The sequence below is a fragment of the Anser brachyrhynchus genome (genome assembly GCF_964034855.1).
Source record: "Anser brachyrhynchus genome assembly, chromosome: 16".
NCBI lineage: Eukaryota > Metazoa > Chordata > Aves > Anseriformes > Anatidae > Anser > Anser brachyrhynchus.
The window spans coordinates 4,906,358-4,923,985 of NC_137734.1; the positions used below are offsets into that span (position 1 = coordinate 4,906,358).

A 17,628-nucleotide genomic window follows, 5' to 3' on the forward strand; every position below is an offset into this window, starting at 1 on the left:
GAACAAGTAAGCAGCATCTCACTTTTAATATAATAAATACACAGTAACTTTGAATTACAAGACCACTTTCCAATGAAATTACCAGCAAAAATATCCACAGAATCTTCAAATAAATAAGAACAAATGATTGCCAACATCAAAAGCTGGGCTCCAGACAGTGGCCTGTTTAATTATTTTTCATGAGAAATAATTTTTTCCTTGAGAACAACAGTTGTTCAAAGTTTATTTATATTGGTATAACTGAAGTAGGATCTGGCTATTTAAAATGCAACCTGAGTGTACTAGTTTTGTAGGTAGTACTACAGAACATTAAAATTATCTAGGGAAAAAAAAAAACAAAAACATTCCATTCAAATATCTCAAATCACAGTAAACTTGCTCTTCAGCATCTTCAGTGCTAGGCTCAGATACATGTGAATATAGGATCATATTGCTATACAGAGTGCAAAAATATAAACAGCCACACAAACTGTGCTGTGGAATTATTTAAATTTGGAATGTAATGTACTTGATGCAAAAAACTTTTCTGTTATATTCAGAAGTGTGTTTAAAGAAAATACCCATCAATAGGAAATGAAGGAAAGATAAACCATAGTCCTCTTCATAAAAGGAGCTCTTTTCATCTATAGACGCAGAACATAGACAATTTAAAATAGGAGCAAAACTGCTGCCAGATGAAATCCAACACTTGCAGGTCTGCTCACAGCAAGAACAGTTTTTGAAAGAAATCAATTTTGAAAGTATCAAATGAATGAACAAAAATTAGAATTGTGTGATTATCATGTGAGACAAACTTACTTGTCCTGATCACAGGCGGAGCTTAGTGATGAACAAGCATTCAGACTTGTTTTCAGTGCCATCACTATCTCTGCCTATTAAACTTTTTTAAAAGTCTCCAACAACAGATTAAAGTGCATTAGACCACAAGCACTACATTAAAACAAAACTTTCTAATTCCTGGGTCTGTGAGAAAAAAAATTCTCAGTGCCAACCACCTTTACTCTAGTCAAAGCTGACTGAAACACTAGTTATTTATTCATTCTTTAAGAGGTGATCATGCAAAATGCCTGTCTACATGCTCTCCATGTAATCTAGGAAAGCACCAATATAGAGCCACATTTCAGAGAAAAATTTAGCATACACTAATATTCAGTGTCATAATAACATGCTGAATTAATTACTGCATCTAAGAGAATTTGTTTTAAAAAACTGCCATTCTGATTATTGACTTGATCCTGCTCACCTTGCTTTTGGTGCTTACAGTAGTGTGCCAAAACAGGGTACTAAAATCATGCACTACAACAGCGTTTATTAGCAAGAGCAGTCCTACTTTCACTACTCTTAATGCCAATCAGGAAAACTTGACTAATGAAGGCTTGTAGAATTTGGCCAAAGCCTGAAATTCCAGCAGTGGATGCAAGATCTTTTCATCTAAAAAAGCTGAAATACACGATGAGTCTGGAACAAAACAAAAGGCTGAAATGTACTAGTGCTGTGCAGTTGCTGGTATTTGAATGCCATCCTGTAAGTTTCACCACACCTCCAACACAGCCAATTTACTTGATCGTTGAGCATATCAGATTAAGTTCCACTTTAATTGCATAGAGCACGACGTACAAGCAACTACAATTTATTTTAACTGTATCCTAACAAATACTGAATATGGAAATATACTGTACATTAAATTTGTTTCCTTTATCAATTTAAAATTTCACATTTGGTCTCCAGTAGACTAGGAAAAAGCCACTAAAAATATTTCTCACACTATTCCTGAGCATTGTTTTTATGTACTGTAAAATAATCTCATTTATTACTATATTTATTAATATTCTCTCATTTTAAACTACATATAAATCCATGCATTGAAATTTTAGAAAGCTGAAGATCTGGTAGGCACAATGAAAGAATAGGAACAGCTAAGCATCTTAAAACCAAGATGAGATCAACCAGAGAAGTGCAATTTAACTATGTACATAAATATATTCTTTAGCATTTGATACTTTTTCATTTGATATCACAATGGCAGGATCCACTTGTAAAATTTGGTTCATCAGACCTCAGCTCACTTCTCATAAACACTTCGCTGTGACAGGTGGCTGAGGATGAAGCTAATGGTGCTCAGGAAGTATTTCATTTTAAAATGAAAGTTCAAAACATTTTCTAGAACTTCATCTTTAACGGGATTGTGTCCCCAGCTAACAGCTGAACTGACGCTTGAATATCCACTGAATTATTTTCACGTTCTGTTGTATCTCACAGACACAAGACAAAATATAGAGTCCAAGGACAGGACCCTGCATTAAAAAAAAAGTACAATTTCTTTCAGTAGGGTATTTCCCCATGCCACATCACTAAACCCTGAAATAAGAAGCCAAGCTAAGTGAAGTAGACTGGACCATGGAATAGTCATCTCAGGTAATTGAAAATAGGTATCTTTTGTATCAAAATATATCTTTGACTGACCTTAAAATAGCCTTCAAATTCATCCCATAAGAATCTATTTTCTATGTTTTAAGAGTTTATGAGTTCTGGACATCAGGCCACAGAGTATCTAGTAATATTCTCATTTTGCATTAGTTATCGATATCAATGTGCGGTTTGAAATTTGGTCATTTCTTCTAAATGACAAAAAGCATCAAGGTTTACAAAATTAACTTGAAGGAATGCTGTCTGTAAATACAGTGAAGGTTTCTGGGTATAAAAATATGCATTCCTTTTTCTTAATCTGCCACTATTGAAGCTGTCTGCTCCGTAATAATTGTTTGTCTTTAAAAGAATCCTTTCTGCATTAAAATATTTCGTTATCTCCATTCTTCTTCCTAGCAAAATAAAAATAAAAATCCAACTCATTAAAAAACTCGATTCATCATCTTCTATGAAGAATTAGAGCTTGACTTTGTACAGATATAGTTACTCCATTATTTTATAAAAACAATTGAGCCCTTTTTCCATCAGAAAACAGAACACCATCAAACCTGTCTCAAAATAGCACATCTGTTACAGAAAAAGAGCACAGTTCCTATTCTCTCGAATACACCAAGGTAAGCAGAGGAAACACTACAGATTTCAATGGAGTTCAACTGGTGCAAATAGGATATTTTGTACATTTCTAAGCTTTCATATTCTGCTAATGTTATCTTCATTCAGCAATTGTAAATATTTTTGAGGAAAGACTAATGGAAGACACTTGCCTTCAGGGAAAAGATTTCCTGCTGGCCTTGCTGGCTTAAGATCGAATGTATTGAAAAGAACAGTACTGACTTAGAACCATGCATCGAGAACATGTTTTTTCAGGATCTTGCAATGAAGAAAACATGACCCTTCTGCACTGGCCAAATACTTTCTAGCAGTCAAGAAACATCAAAAAAGATGTTGTTTTTAACATTTACATTTTTTCTAACATTTAAAAATCATTCTTCTTCATTTCAATTTGTGCGATGTTTGCTTCGTGCCATTTGTTTTAATTTTCCTGTCCCCTGTTGGTTTTTTAGAAGGAACATAATTGTTAGCATTGCCATTTTTCTTTGGGTTTGTACATGCATATGTTTTTACGCCTTTCAGGGGAGCAGCTGAAGCATGGAATACTGATGCTTGCCTAGGGGGTCTGATGTTACCAACATTTTGAATTTTAGAATTGTTCTCAGGTGGCTGAATATTGAGAAGCTGTTGCTTTGCAGTTGTTTTTTTCAGTTCACTTCTTACTTCACCAGATTGTCTCTGAGAAGACATTGCATATCCTATTCTCTCAGATAGTTTCAAGTGACCTGGATGTGAACAGAACTGTCGACTTTCTTCACAGTATAGATCTCCCCTGTGACCTGAATAGCATGCAGGGAGTTTTGTGACACTTTCCTGGGGAGCCAATTGCTTGTTAGGCAATGGGCTGAACAATGCTTTGCATTTGCCAGGGCTTTTTAGGGTACGTATGGCACTGGGAGCAGTCTGTGGTCTGGCTTTGGCTGCCTTTACCTTCTCGTTCTGTACAGTCTGCATTTGCAGCCATTCCAGCTGCAAAAGGCGATCAATGTATTTCTCAAGAAATCCCGTTGGCTTTGGTCGAAATTCAGATTTACCCTCTACATTAACAAAGATGGCCAGCTGCTTCAAGTCCCATGAGTTGAAAGGGGGTGGCAGGAAGTCTGGGTAGTAATATTCTGATTCCTTAAAACCTGTATCAGGCACATGCTCCAAACAACCTGGATCAATTTCTTCAGCTCTGAGTATGAGTTCTGGTGGTGTGCAGGGAGATGGAGGAATGGGAATCCTTTCTGAATCAGAGAGATCACTGGCACTATCATCTTCAGCATCTTCTTTAATAATTTGTACCGATTGAAAATCAAGAAACATTTCACCTGCAGACGCTCCTTGCCATTTAGAGGAGCATGGACCAGCTTCAGCAACATGTTCTTCACGATTCTTTTCCAATTGCTCTTTTTTACTGCAATAAAAATGTTGTACTTGCACATCTTTAACCTTACAGAAGCTACCTTGTGTGCTGCCTTTTATGGCAGGAGGGATCCTGTGCAGTAAAGATTCACTTTGCCTTGTTTCTGGGAGACTCTTCTTTGATCCTTGTACTCTGGGAAGTGATGTGCAAACACTCGTGATCCTAAAAAAAAAATAAAAAAAAAATCATATCCTGTTAGAATGATTAATGTCTTTGGAACAACAGGTTACAAATTTCTTGCCACTTCCTTCAAGGACCTAGATCTACATGAATTAAGCTACAAATGACATGGAAACTTAGTAATGAGGTAAAATCAATATTTGACAGCAGAAACAATGCTACCTACTACTATTTTTTTTATTTTATTCTGAATTTGCCTGAGAACCTATTAAGGCAGTATAGTAAGTTTCCATATTGATGACTTACATTCATTATCCCCAGAAATTCTGAATTCTGAGTCTAGGGAAGTTAAAGGCAACACAATGAAGCCATGATTTCATCACAAGCATTTAACTACCTGCTTGAAATGTGTACAAATTAAACAACCTTAGCACAGAATTACCTTTTTGACTGAGCACTGTCATCCAGTTGGTTTCTTCCCTTCTTAACACTACTTGGTTGGTTGCCGTCTTGACTGTTGTGGGAAGTCTGAAAAGATACGAAAGTATGTGATGTTACTATGAAAGCTGACACAAACTAGGTACCATTTTTCTATGAAAAAAGAACTGGTTTGATTTACCTTTTCACTGGCACTTGATACATTTTTCCCTAATGTTCCAGGAGTCAGTTTCACATGAGAAACTGGTTTCTTTAGTCCTTTGGTGCTTGGATGGCTTTTTCCATTACTGTAATTAGCAAGGATTAAACAGTGTATCACATACAAATAGCAACATATGATCATCAGAACAGAAATACAATAAAAGTTTATGGTACAATTAAGTTTTAAAGAGTTGACTGCAACTATTCTTAATATTCACTGGAACTATGCTATGCTAACTTTTTGTTTTTTATAGTATTACTATGCTACTATTATAGCAAAATGCGTAATTAAATTAGATGATACGATAAAAGAACTTAGCCCTTATATAAAGTCTTCTATAAGAGGATCCCAAAGTTACTTTGGGGATAATAAATAGTAAGTATTAGAGATTATGTATTTAATTAATATTTTATATAGTACCTGGTACTGATGGTCCTACTGCACTTTAACAAAATTAATTACAAAGTACAGTATGGAGGCCACCACAATCAAATCTTGCTTGCCTTTCTCATTTGCATAGTCTTAAAATTTAAAGGATTATTCCTATGATGTTAATGAGTGGAAGTGGGCAGGGAGCATATTATGATATTACTACAAATTAATTCACAACAGAGGCACAAAAAGATTCATCAGTTTGTTTTATATTGGAGTTGTACAAATATTAGAAAGAAAAAAATACATATGCAAGCAAAAGGAATGGCATTACCAATCTGGACAGCTTAAAACTAATGTATATATTTTACTTCAAATCAGATACATCAGTGTAAGCATAGCATCATTAAATCAGTGTGTTACTGAAGAACCAGAAAATAGTGTTTCTTCTACAAACAAGAAATATTACTAATTTTACAAAAGAAAGTTTTAAAATGTCATCTTAGAACAGGAATAAGAAAATTATGCCCCCCCCCATCTAATTTAGATTGACCACAGTTTAGTTAATGTCAGGCAAGACATCTTGTTCACAGTTTCACAGTTTTTAAGTCAATGTAGTTAATTTTGTTCAAAAAAAACCACGCTATTTCATCAGTTCAAGAGCTTGTAGCATAACGAAAATGAATCTGGTGCCTCCAGCAGTGACACAGTCACCTCTGTCACTTTGTGACCTGCATGGTCCTACTGCACGATCATTTGTGGTGGTGTGGATCAGAGAGGGGGATGAGAATCTGAACAGTACAGTCATGCGCTTATTAACTCTTCTACAGTACTTAGAGATTTCTATAACCAGAAAGAGAGAAAATAATTTCCTTACTTTACCATTCCTTTGTGGTTTTCATTGATTTGGATTTCCTTTTTCTGTGTCTTTCTGTGCAGTAACAAAGGATGTTCTTGAATGCCTGGTCCCATTATTACTCTTCTAAAATGGTATCGGCACCTTTATCTTTACATAATCTTCAAATGACTCCAGTCTTGGGTCCACACAACACAGTTTATCAGATGCAACGATCACCATGTCCTAGAAATGCGATAAACAAACATACGCAATTCCTCCCAATGCGATTTATTTTTAAAGCAGTACAACAATCAATAAGCAGCTACCAAATGGCACTGGAAAGCACCATCCCCTCCCCGGGTGCTTGCATATTATTCCTGCATTATTCATCTCACTAGTGTTGATCCGCGCCCAGCAGTCATCCCCCTGGGTGCCGGGAGGCGAGCAGAGCAGTGGGGCAGCACGGTGTACCCGCTGGGAGCGGGTTACCCATTAACGCTGCAATGCAATGCACTAATAACGCAGTAATGCTGGGGGGCACGGCCAGCCAGAAGCAATGCACACTTTGCTGCTGCAGCCACCGGCCCAGTGCTGTCACCCCACGGCTTCTGCAGTCAGTACCGAGGGGATGCCAGGCCGGCCACGCTGTTCAAGCCTGTCCTGGAAAGATGGTTTGTAAAGATACAGAGAAATATTTTGACGGACAGCGGCGTTAGGAGAGCTGCTTTTCATATTAGAGCACACTCCTCGTTTTGCTCTTCCTGCAGGGCCTTACGTGTGCCGACTGCAGCCAAGTACCAGCCAAATGGTGGTGGGTGTCGCTGCTCTCCATTTAACACGAACAGCTGATCAGCCTCCCGCATCCTGTGCGCGCGGAGTTGTCCTTTTCTGAGCCACAAAACGCGTTCATGGTATATTCATATATGCAAAATTCGTATCAAATGCTTAATATTTTTCTTATTCAAAAGCACATCTCCCAGCACTCATAAACTCCTACTAAAAATGCTCCCAGCAGTGTACGCAGGGGTCCTGTATCTTCCAGAAACCGCAGTCCCCTTCCAGGGCTGCACTGACACAGATTTCGGAAGGCGAACAGCTGACTTGCACCAAAATACCTCTCCTCACCCACCCACAGTTTGGCTGCGCTGAGCTTTGTGTTTATATGTACGTGATGTGTATTTATGTGGTTTATATTTATGTGGTTTGTATTTATAGAATTTATGTGTAGATGTACATGATGTGTATGTACACGATGTGTATGCACATGACGCAGACGTACACGGTGTGTATGTATACGTGTGTTATCTGACCCACTGCCGTTCCGTCATCCCCCGTCCCTGCTCTCCCTCCCGGCCGCCGGTCTCAGCGGGTCCCGCTCCCGATCCCCGCAGCGCTCCGCGCCCCGACGCCGCCCGCCCGCGGCCCCGATCCCCGCCGACGGCCCCATTTAACGGCTGCTGCCGACGGCCCCGCTCCGCCCTGGGCACAGCCCGCAGCCCCAGCCCGGCCAGGAGCGGCCCGGCGCTGACGAACCGCCCCCCCCCTCCCCTGCCCGCCCCGTCCCGGTACCTGCCGCGGCCCCGCCATCCCCCTGCGGCTCCGGGCGGGCACCGCGCGTGCGCGGGGCGGCCACGGGCGGCCGCCGGCGGCTCCGTCCCCGCTCGGGGCGGGGCAGGAGGGGCAGGGACGGGGGCTCCGCGCAGGCGGCCCTGGGAGGGCGGGGCCGGGCCGGGGAACCGGGAACTGGGAACCGGCCCCGGGCCCCGGCACCGCCGCAGGGGGCTGCGGGGTCCCCGTGACAGCCTGAGCGGGAGCCCCGGGCCCGCCGGCACCAAGCGGGACGGCCTCGAGGCTCCTGCCGGCCTGAAGAGCCGCTCCGCCGGCCTCGAGCGTACCGGCCGCAGGGCCCGGGTCTTCCCCGTGCGGCGCCAGCCCCTGGTTTGCTTCCAGCCGCTGCGAGAGGTTCCAGGTCTCTGCCCTTACCGCAGAAGGGCAGCGCTGGGCCGGCTGCCTCAAACCCTCCCCGTCCTGACTGTTACTGCAGGGTGCGTGCTTCGGGGGGGCAGCGCTGGGTGCTAACGCCATCAGCTCAGGATGGAGGTGCGCGGCCCTCGGAGGAACCCCAGCTACCTCTCCGATCTCTACCAGAACATGCTGCGGGCTGAGGGAGCACCAGGACGAGGGCAGCAGCAGCAGCCCCAGGCAGCGCACACCAGCAGCAGCAGGTGTGTGCTGAGCAGCACCCTGTCCAAGGGGGGACCTCAGACAAACCAGCTTCAGAGCAGCTGCGATCCAGCGTTACGGCCCATCATACGCCGCCGAGCGAGATCTTTGCCTACAACACCTGAAAGGAGGAAGCGAGCAGCGGTGCAATGCCAAGTTCCCGGGTGCCAGAGCCGTATGAACAGGGTGAGGTTTGCTGATGCTCTGGGCTTAGAGCTCACTGAAGTGAAAGTCTTCCAGACTGGGGAGGATCCGTCCATCCCCTTGCATGTCCTTTCCAGGCTGTCCATAAACTCAGACCTCTGGTACAGCAGCTGGGACTTGGAGTTTACCATGCAGTGCTTAGTCCCTGACTTCCAGCAGCCTGCAGACTGCATGGATTTCTCCGCCCGACTTCAGGAGCAGCAGGTGTGTCTTGAGCGAGTGACCAGTTCAGATCTGGGGCTCAGTGGCACCATCCAAGTTCGCAATGTTGCTTTTGAGAAGCAGGTGTCTGTGCGGTACACCTTCAACCAGTGGAAGAGTCTCCATGAAGTGGCTGCTCATTGGCACAGTAGCATCCCTGAGAAAAGTGGGCAGGGTCAGGTTGATGTTTTCACATTCTTTCTTCCCGTGCCTCCTTTCCTCCTACAGCTGTCTTCAGTAGTCCAGTTTGCAGCAAGGTACCAAGTCAACGGGCAGGAGTATTGGGATAACAACAGGGGCAAAAACTACAGTCTGACTTGCCGGACTCACCCCCTCAAGATGCCTAGAGAATGCGAGGAGAGCTGGATCCACTTCATCTGAATGAGAGGAAGTGGCTGCAGAGCAGCCTTGCAAGTTTTGGTGGCCCTTTCTGTGCTCCTATGGCAACAGTCCCCTCTTTGAAACCTACTAAACGTGGCAACGTTTCAGGACAGGCAGGTAGCCAACAACCTGTACAAACTGTTCTAAACCTCTCAGAGAGTATAAAGGGCCAAAATGTGTAGAGTTACATCTGCTGAAAGCTCGTGTGTTCTCTTGTGTGTGAACCAGTGCAGAATGGTTCAAAGGGATGCTGTCAGGATATTTAGCAGACATCAAAACAAGACAGTTTATGTTGCTAGTCATATTCTAGATTGCATAGAATATTTCTAACAGATCTGTTTTACTATTTTGTACTGTCTGTTTTTTTAAGTGGACAGTGTGGCTTTACTAAGTTTTTGTTTATAATTTTGTTTGTATTATCTCACCAAGTTTGGTCATTGTTCCAGTTATGCATAATTTGCATGGCAGACACTGTAGGGAAGTACTTGCATTTATATACTTTATTTTTAATTAAGACTGTTAACCATGTTAAATAATTCCATTAGTTTTGGGGTTGAGAATTAACAAAACATTGTTATGAGCAAAACCTACAGGAAAATGTCCAATCAGCACCTTTCCTTTTTTTTTTTTTTTTTAGATTTTTTTTTTTTTTTAAAAAGTGCCCTTTCTTATCTCCACTGTTGACTGTAGGCAGCAGGAGTGATTGTTACCGGAGTGTATGAAGGCAGGTCTTCATGGGGAAGTTCTCGTCTTTTCCACATGACATACCAGTAGGCTTCTCCTCCAGGTGGTGGCACAGGAATTGTCCTTTCCTTGTGCAACTGTTCTTACTAAGGGAAACTAGAGGAATTTTGCACTCATGTTACAATTATACTTCAAGATCTGAAAGCACTGTAAGAATGCTATTGATCTTATACTCTTACTTGAAACAGGTAACTATAAATGAAGGAAATATGAGAGACGAAAGAAAAGCTAATACATGGATCTGTAAGCAGCTCATTGGAAGAGTGTGCTAGAATCCTGGCCGGTTGTTCCCCAGCATCCCAATTGCAGCAGTACTTTTTGAACGCTCGTATCAGCTACTTCTGGTTATAAACCAGCTGAACTCCAAGACTGCATTCCTTGCAACACCAAGCAGGAACTTGAAAGCAAAGTGATGTTTTTACTTATCAGTAAAGATCATATTTACATGTGTTCACAGATTCCCTTCTATAGGAGGGAAAGCACAGCAACACTCATGTACCATCTACCCAATCGATGCTTCCTACTTTGCTACTTTTACTGTGAGGAACTAGTGTGGCTTCAGATTGGCAACAGGCTTGGTGACAGGCATAACCTAGTAAGTAAAAGATTTCCCATTGCTTTTTTGCCTACGTATGCAGCACTTCATGTAAAGTTTATATATATAGCCTAAATTTTCAAAACTGCCTGGCTGGAAGTATTAGAAGAGCCGCTTTTCAGAAGAGCTATACTATGAAAATCACGCTGTGTATTCAGGCATCTTATTTTAGATTGCTGCTTATTCATCAAAATCACAAGTTATTTTTAAAATCACAGATGTAATCAGCACACAGCCAAGTATATATCAGTCTAGAATGTCCACTGAGTAATTCTGGAAGCGTAGAATCCCCAAGAAAACTTTTGTGTCTGGCAGCTTCATGTTACTTCGTTGTGCTATCTATTTAGCAAAACCAGGATTTGAAGTGAACAAGCTGCCCAGTTCCATTAGTCTTTGGCTTTCAAAGGAGCCAGTCGTGAATGATGGTTCTATAAGCTGCTGAGGAGCAATTTCAGAGTACTGGGAAAACTCAGTCCTGTTGGAAACCATTAAGAACTGACTGTGTTGGAATGCTGTAGGATGGAACTAACCCTATGCAAATTAATTTGAACTTAGGCATTTTGCATTTTGTTCTTTGTTTTGAATTGCATATTTATAGTTTGTTCCATACCAGCAGTCCAATGCGTACAGCTCTGAAACTGATTTCAAAGCAAAACTGTTGAATTAGAGGTTACTTTCCGTGTTTTAGGGTATTTAGTCAGCCTTCTAGGGTGATTAAATGTGCTTCGTTGGCTGTGGTCTCAGTAGGTAAGAGATGTTTTAAAAAAACTGATAGAATTTGCAAATCATGCTTGTTTTCATTCTCTAATTTGGTAATTTCTGGTAGTAATTGCTGTTACTGGAGTGGCAGATTACATGCTATTTTGATTTCTAAACTAAGTAAGTGAAATGTCTACAGATTACACATTTGATTTATATAGCTTACATAGGTATTCAGTATAACAGCAGAAATACAAGATGTACTTTGAACGTCTTGTTTTCAGCAGTACTAGGCACTTGTCAGTACTTGAATTCAGTTGGGGTTGCAAGGGCTTTCCCCTGAGAGTCAAGTTCTAATTATTGCTCTTACAGTAAGTGTCCCTACTTTCAATAACGATGGGTTTTTAACTTGTATCTATAGTGGTCAATTACCAGTGGTTATCTGTGGGTAGGGAACAGTAAAAATCATCATTTCTTTATTAACATTTTGCATAAAAGAACTTTCATTTTCCTTTTAAGAGAAAATGAATGCCAGTGGTGCTTTAATTTTGTATTGGAGCACTGAGAGGTCAAAAGCTTAAGTTGAAATTGATTTGAACAATCAACACAACTACTCCATTGGGTATTTCATATCCATTAAGGCAGGCAGAACGCTTCTGAGATCAGGGTGAGGCTGTACAATGATTGCCAGCTACGCAGATTGAAAGAGTACTGCGTGCTTTCAGTCCATCTGCGTTATTTTCTGCATCTGAGTTAGAGGAGTGACCATTAATCTGGCAGCAACTCGTGTCATAGAGAATCAGTACAGGGAACTGGAACTCTGGTCTTCCTCATATGCCACAAAAAAAAAAGAGAGCTCCGTGAGAAGGGGCACTATTTGGTGCCTCCTGTGGTGGGCTTTGTATGACTGAATGACGTATGGCAACACAGGACATAACACATCTGAACTAGTCTGCCCAGGCTTTCTGTATAGTCAGTCGGGATGTTGTCTGTAGAGTTAGCAGAGTACCTGTGGTGTGCCAAACTGCATCAGCTCTGCTGAGCACGCAGAGAACACTGCGGGATGAGTCCTGCCACATGTAATTCTCAGTGTTCGTGCAGATCGTGCCAAACCATGCTAACTGGAGTCTGCAGGTGTCAGGTGAGGTGAAACGCCTGCAGTGACTGCAGAGGAATCTTTCTTGGCATGACCTGAAATTCTTATCCTTACTGTGGTGAAACTTGCTTACTTAAGTAATTCCATTCAAGTTTATTGAGTACTGCTACAGGCCATAGAAGTGGAGTTTTTACATGTTTGTCAGCTAAGAAGAAAACAAACACACGGGCACATGCACACACAGGTACACACAGAAGCACATGTGCTGAATAAAAGGCACTATTTAAAGTATTATTCCCCTTTCCCTGCCTCCACTCCCACCCCCACCCCCCAATTATTGTATTTCTCCCATAAGTAATAAAACTGAATTCTCTCCCAGCACACAGTTAAATTTCTTTTCTCCTGAGCCTGTTATTTAGCAGCAGTTTACAATGGATGTTGGTGAAGCCCAGAGTGACGCTCGGCTTACTGGTATTAATATGCTGTTGCCATCTTCTGGGAGAGAATCTTTCATGCTAGCAAACGTCAAAATCTTGGTGTTATTGCAAGCAGGGGGAGATTATGTAAAGCTGAGACTGTCAGTTTAAAGGTTAAAGTCACGTACACCAGTGTCAGGGAAGTGAGAACTGAATGTCTCAGCAAAGTGAATTTGGCTTGTATTGTCTTCCCTCTGCAACCTCTCAGGGTATTTGCAAGTGCAATTTTGAATATTAAAGTATTGTTCCAAGTTGTTTCTTTTTTAACTCTCTTTGCATGTCTTGCACTGCTGGAGAAGAGCTGACAGCAGCTGTTACTAACCCAGTTGTCTGTCATTACTGGCTGAGTTGAGCAAGCCTACCTTCTAATGGAACTGAGTGTGATCTCAGGATTAATTCAATATATGAAAAACATTTTTCTGTAGGGAGCTTCTAAGCTGCTAAATATTCACTCATGAATACTGAGTCCTGCCACATGACATGAAATTTGCACTCATTTTTTCCTGTCACATTCAGTAGTGAACATCAAAAGAAGTCTAGTTGACAAAAAAAAAAAAAAAAAGGATTAAGCCATTAAATAGTGGTAATATGCACCTACAATGAAAGCAAACTTATGAACTTTCATAAGTTCTCAGGATGACTTGACTGCTTGCACTGTGTTCAAACTGAGCACTTCCCTTATCCTGAGGATTTTGTTAAAGTGAATTCTTCACTAGAGTTATTGTCATGTAATGCACTTTCAAAAACCTGTATTTATTATAGTCATACAATAAATGAATGTCCAGAAGTCCACAGTTTCAAGGTTCTTTCAAGCATGTTTTGTTTTTGTTTTTTAAAACCAAACATGGAATTCATGTAAATGAAAAGGGGTTGTTTTTCCTGATTGTCTTGTCTGGAAAAAAGTACATTACACAGTATGTCAATAAAGTATGTAAGTTAGACAAAAGGTCATTTTTTTTTAGTGGAGAGTTGTAAAATTGTAAAGTGCTTAATTCATATAAAAACCAGTAATAAAACTATGGCTATTTTAATACAAGAGATTGTAATAAAAGCTTTTCACAGTTTATGTTGTTTGTTAATGGTACTCTTTTTAACAGTTGCTCTTTGGACAACGTAGAGCTGAGTTGTTGCTTATGAAGCAACATACTCAGTTTAGGAAAATAAGGTGGGTTCAAGAATTGCTAAAAATGAAAAATATTATTAAAAAAAATACAGTGATTAGTCTATATAGCTTGAAAAATGACCATGATGCCACTTCTCACATGGAATTTGCTGCCATTTAACCTCAGATCTGTGCATATGGCGCTTGCAGGCTTAAGACCTAATGTTGGAAAAAGGCACACTGCCAGTTATTCTGATAAGTTTCTAATATGGAAAAGAAGTCTCAAGGAAAAGAAGAGAGGAGTATTTTCTTCTAATAGCATTTCCCGAATTGAACTAGACTCCTCTTAACTGGTTCTGTTCCTCACAGTTGTGTTATTCTTTCTTCCATTTCTTCTTCCAATTTTCCTTGCTACACTTCTCAGCTCAAATGATGTTCTTTTCACTCACTAGCTTCTTGAAAATATATATACATAGAGTAAGAGTCTTTACATCTTTACAGCAACTGATTTATCTTCTACATGAAAGCATTGTCCTCAGTGCCAAGCATTTATTTGATATAGTTAAAGTCTGAATTACCTGTTGCCAAGTTCTAAAGCAAAACACAGGCATTTAATTAGAAGACATAAACACATGTATTACCAGTTACTTTTTAATCAGCATTAATAACTTTAACACTGCATTGCCAAAGTTGCTTGGGGGAAGACGTTATTATTGCAAATCATATTAAATACATGGAAATGCTTATGCTGTTAAAGAATTTCAATGTCATTTTTTATTATATAGAGATTGTGTTATAAATAATCCGTACAGATACATAAAGAAGGGTGCTTGTGGAAATACATGGTATTATATTATCTGGTCTTTATTATTTTTTGTTTTTTTTTCCTATGCTGCTGGTGTGAATCTGAACTAGTAGTACTGCCTTCATTGTTTTCACTTTCCCAACTAGAATAGAGTATTAAGCAGAACCTGCAGATAAATACAGTATCCACAGTGTACACTAACCAGAGAGCAGTAAAGGATAAAGATAGCACTCTGATTTCAACATATCACTTGAAAAGAGTGTAAATTTATTTTAGTCTGTTTTGCATGTATGTGTGCACAATGCCACAGTTCACAAGTATTTAAGGGAAAGGTATTCTAATTCCTTTCCTTCATCGGAGATCTTCATATCTGAATATCCAGCAATATAAATATCAATACTATTTTGTTGATCTGATTTTTCAACAGGTTGGCTTTGATTTTGCTGTGAGCATCCTACCATGAGGTTCATCTTACAGGCAATTAGTGTTATTTTAACATTTAGTCTCAAATGTATTTGAATTTATCTTACAAAATAAATAAATTCCAGCTTCTAATAGTAGTAATATGCAAATAGTCAACTGTAAGTACAGTACTTAAAGCAGTGTATCATCAGTGCTCGGTGCAATCAGTTGCATGCACTTTCTGGCACTGTCTGCTAAAGCCAGAACAGCAAGTCCGAGCGCGTAGTCATTTGTCACCGGGAGTCTAATGTTAGTACTGACTTAGTACTGACTTCTCTCCCGATTTGGCCTTCTCCTTATGACCTCAGATCTGCAGCTATTTCAGCTGACATTTGATATTAAAACTTGGGCACAAACGCTTCTGACCCTTCTCTGTTCTGCACACCCCGGGAGCTGTGCCAAGCCCTGGGTTTGGTGCCTAGCACTGCATTTTCGAGACCTCCGCTCAAGGTACGTGTTCCTGGTACCACAGGGCAGAAGGGGCTCCTGCGATTAGTGCTCTCCTACTCCAAAGATGGTTTTCCTTCTATTTTCTCTGAATTTTTTAAGCGTGGTTGCCGTATCTGTGACCCAAATAATTCCTTTGAAAGGAATTAACCCCAGAAGGACCACTGAATTCAGTGAAGTCATAATGTATTTTAGCTTTTGTTTTTATTTTCACAAGTTATCTCGGCAGCTTCAGCAAGGACAGAACTATGTTTTCAACAGGGCTGCTGGCATGTGGGACTTGAAAAACATTCCCCAAAGTTCGCATGAGCCCTCGCAGCTGTTCGTGTGGAGAGCCTGACAGCTTCCATGGTTCGCCCCAGCCCGGTTAAGGCCGAACGTGAGGAGGGCTCCGCGGCTGATGCCTCCCCAGCCCCGGGGCACGGAACCGCCAGCACCCGCTAGAACGGGGCCCTGGGCCGATGGCGCCCGGGACGTTACCCGCTGGTCTGTCACGGCAAGAAGAGCCCGCCTCCCGCTGGACGCCTCCGACAGCGATTGGCTTGCAGGGGGCTCGCTCACGGGCGGCGATTGGCTCGCGAGCAGTGGGGCTGGGAGTGATTGGCCGGCGGGAAATGGCGGGCTTTCCCCGCGGCGGCGGTGAGGTGAGGGCCGCCATGCTGGCCCGTTTGCGGCAGCCTCGCCGCCGGCTGCTCCCAGGGGGGCGCGGCGCGGCCGGGGGCGGTGTGGGGACAGTGTGGGGAGCCTTCCCCTCAGTAACGGGTTTCGGGGGGGAGATGCCGGTGACTCCAGGTGTTCCGAGGGCCGAGGTGGCGCGCCCCCGTCGAGGAGGAGGCACCTGTGAGGGGAATTGTGCTTGATTCTCTGGCTTCTCTGACTAGACGAGAATTGTGATGTGATAGCAAAGGCCGCCCTGTAGGAAGGTGCATTCGTGTACTGGAAAAAAGTGGGGGAAAAAAATTACCCTGTATGTGTTATTTCAGCATTACTTAGGAGTGCGAAAATGACGTGTACTCTAAATTACTTCTTATACAGAAGTCATCCCCTGGTTTTAATTGTTACTCCGTTTGTCTAGTTCTATATAACTTCTGGGATGGGGAGACCAAAACTGCACATGGTAGATCACTAGATACACATTAACATACAAAGCATCAAGATATTGTTTGTTATGTATTAACTCTATCTAAAACAAGTACTTTTTGTCTGCTTCTGATTTTTACACTAACACTTAGAAAACTTAATTCAAGGTGTTCTTTTGTTTTGCTGGTAATAGGCAGTTCAGAGTCCATGACTTGATATAATTAAGAAGGCTTTTTCCCCATATGCATTACCACATTTTTCTTACATAATTTCATCTACCCATTTACAACGAGGCCCTTCAGGAGTTCTGCCGTTGACTTTCCTGTCTGGATGACCCAGTGGTGACGGTACGAGCCGCTGTCCTGCTGCACTTTCCTACGTCAGGAACAGTTTGCTGCAGAACCTCTGCCTTGCCTTCCTTGCTAGAGCTGAGCATTGGTTCTCCTCTTTTCTAATTTTAAGCAATTGCTTGCCCATGAAAAGAATGCTTACCTTAGCTCCCAAGTTAATTTCATATTTAATATATTCCTGACTCGTTAATTACTGAAACGGTATTTGCAAAACTTACTGTAAGTCTGTGTCAATGAATCACGTTTTGGTCAAGTGACGATTGTTCCCTTCTTATGCAGCTGAGTAGATGAATTGCCAAAATGGCAGCCAGGAATGAGATGCAGGTATGTGCTTATAGACCAGAAT

General features: G+C 41.6%; 3 protein-coding genes across 17 annotated transcripts in view; 2 read left to right on the forward strand and 1 right to left on the reverse strand.

The window, feature by feature from the left end:
* Nucleotides 1–9: 9 nt before the first annotated feature.
* Nucleotides 10–8,123, reverse strand: FAM217B (family with sequence similarity 217 member B). 3 transcript variants are annotated; one of them, XR_013940028.1, is made up of 6 exons: nt 7,987–8,123; nt 6,457–6,660; nt 5,187–5,292; nt 5,010–5,095; nt 3,192–4,609; nt 2,689–2,819 (listed from the first exon to the last, which is right to left on the reverse strand). XR_013940028.1 is itself a non-coding variant. In XM_080558157.1 (5 exons), exons 2-5 carry the CDS (start codon nt 6,549–6,551, stop codon nt 3,421–3,423), a joined length of 1,476 nt encoding a protein of 491 aa, XP_080414283.1. In that variant the 5' UTR covers nt 6,552–6,660; nt 7,987–8,123; the 3' UTR covers nt 10–3,420. The 3 variants fall into 3 exon arrangements, 2 of the variants coding, with proteins under 2 accessions (XP_080414283.1, XP_080414284.1); XM_080558157.1 differs by having other exon boundaries at nt 10–4,609; XM_080558158.1 differs by having other exon boundaries at nt 10–4,609; nt 6,462–6,660; nt 7,987–8,075.
* Nucleotides 8,124–8,126: 3 nt separating this feature from the next.
* PPP1R3D (protein phosphatase 1 regulatory subunit 3D) lies at nt 8,127–13,287 on the forward strand. Its single transcript, XM_080558170.1, has one exon. The coding sequence runs from the start codon at nt 8,512–8,514 to the stop codon at nt 9,424–9,426; it is 915 nt and encodes a 304-aa protein (XP_080414296.1). The 5' UTR covers nt 8,127–8,511; the 3' UTR covers nt 9,427–13,287.
* A 960-nt stretch (nt 13,288–14,247) lies between these two features.
* SYCP2 (synaptonemal complex protein 2) overlaps nt 14,248–17,628 on the forward strand; it is a 30,426-nt gene continuing 27,045 nt past the window's right edge. For 10 of the 13 annotated variants that reach the window (XR_013940026.1, XM_080558131.1, XM_080558121.1 and 7 more), the window contains exon 1: nt 14,248–17,606. Coding sequence is in view for 12 of the 13 variants with exons in the window: in XM_080558131.1 (XP_080414257.1) it covers nt 17,583–17,606 (24 nt within the window). In the remaining variant the exon portion in view is untranslated. The remainder of the gene's footprint in view (nt 17,607–17,628) is intronic. The other 3 variants (XM_080558125.1, XM_080558130.1, XM_080558120.1) reach the window with 2 other exon arrangements.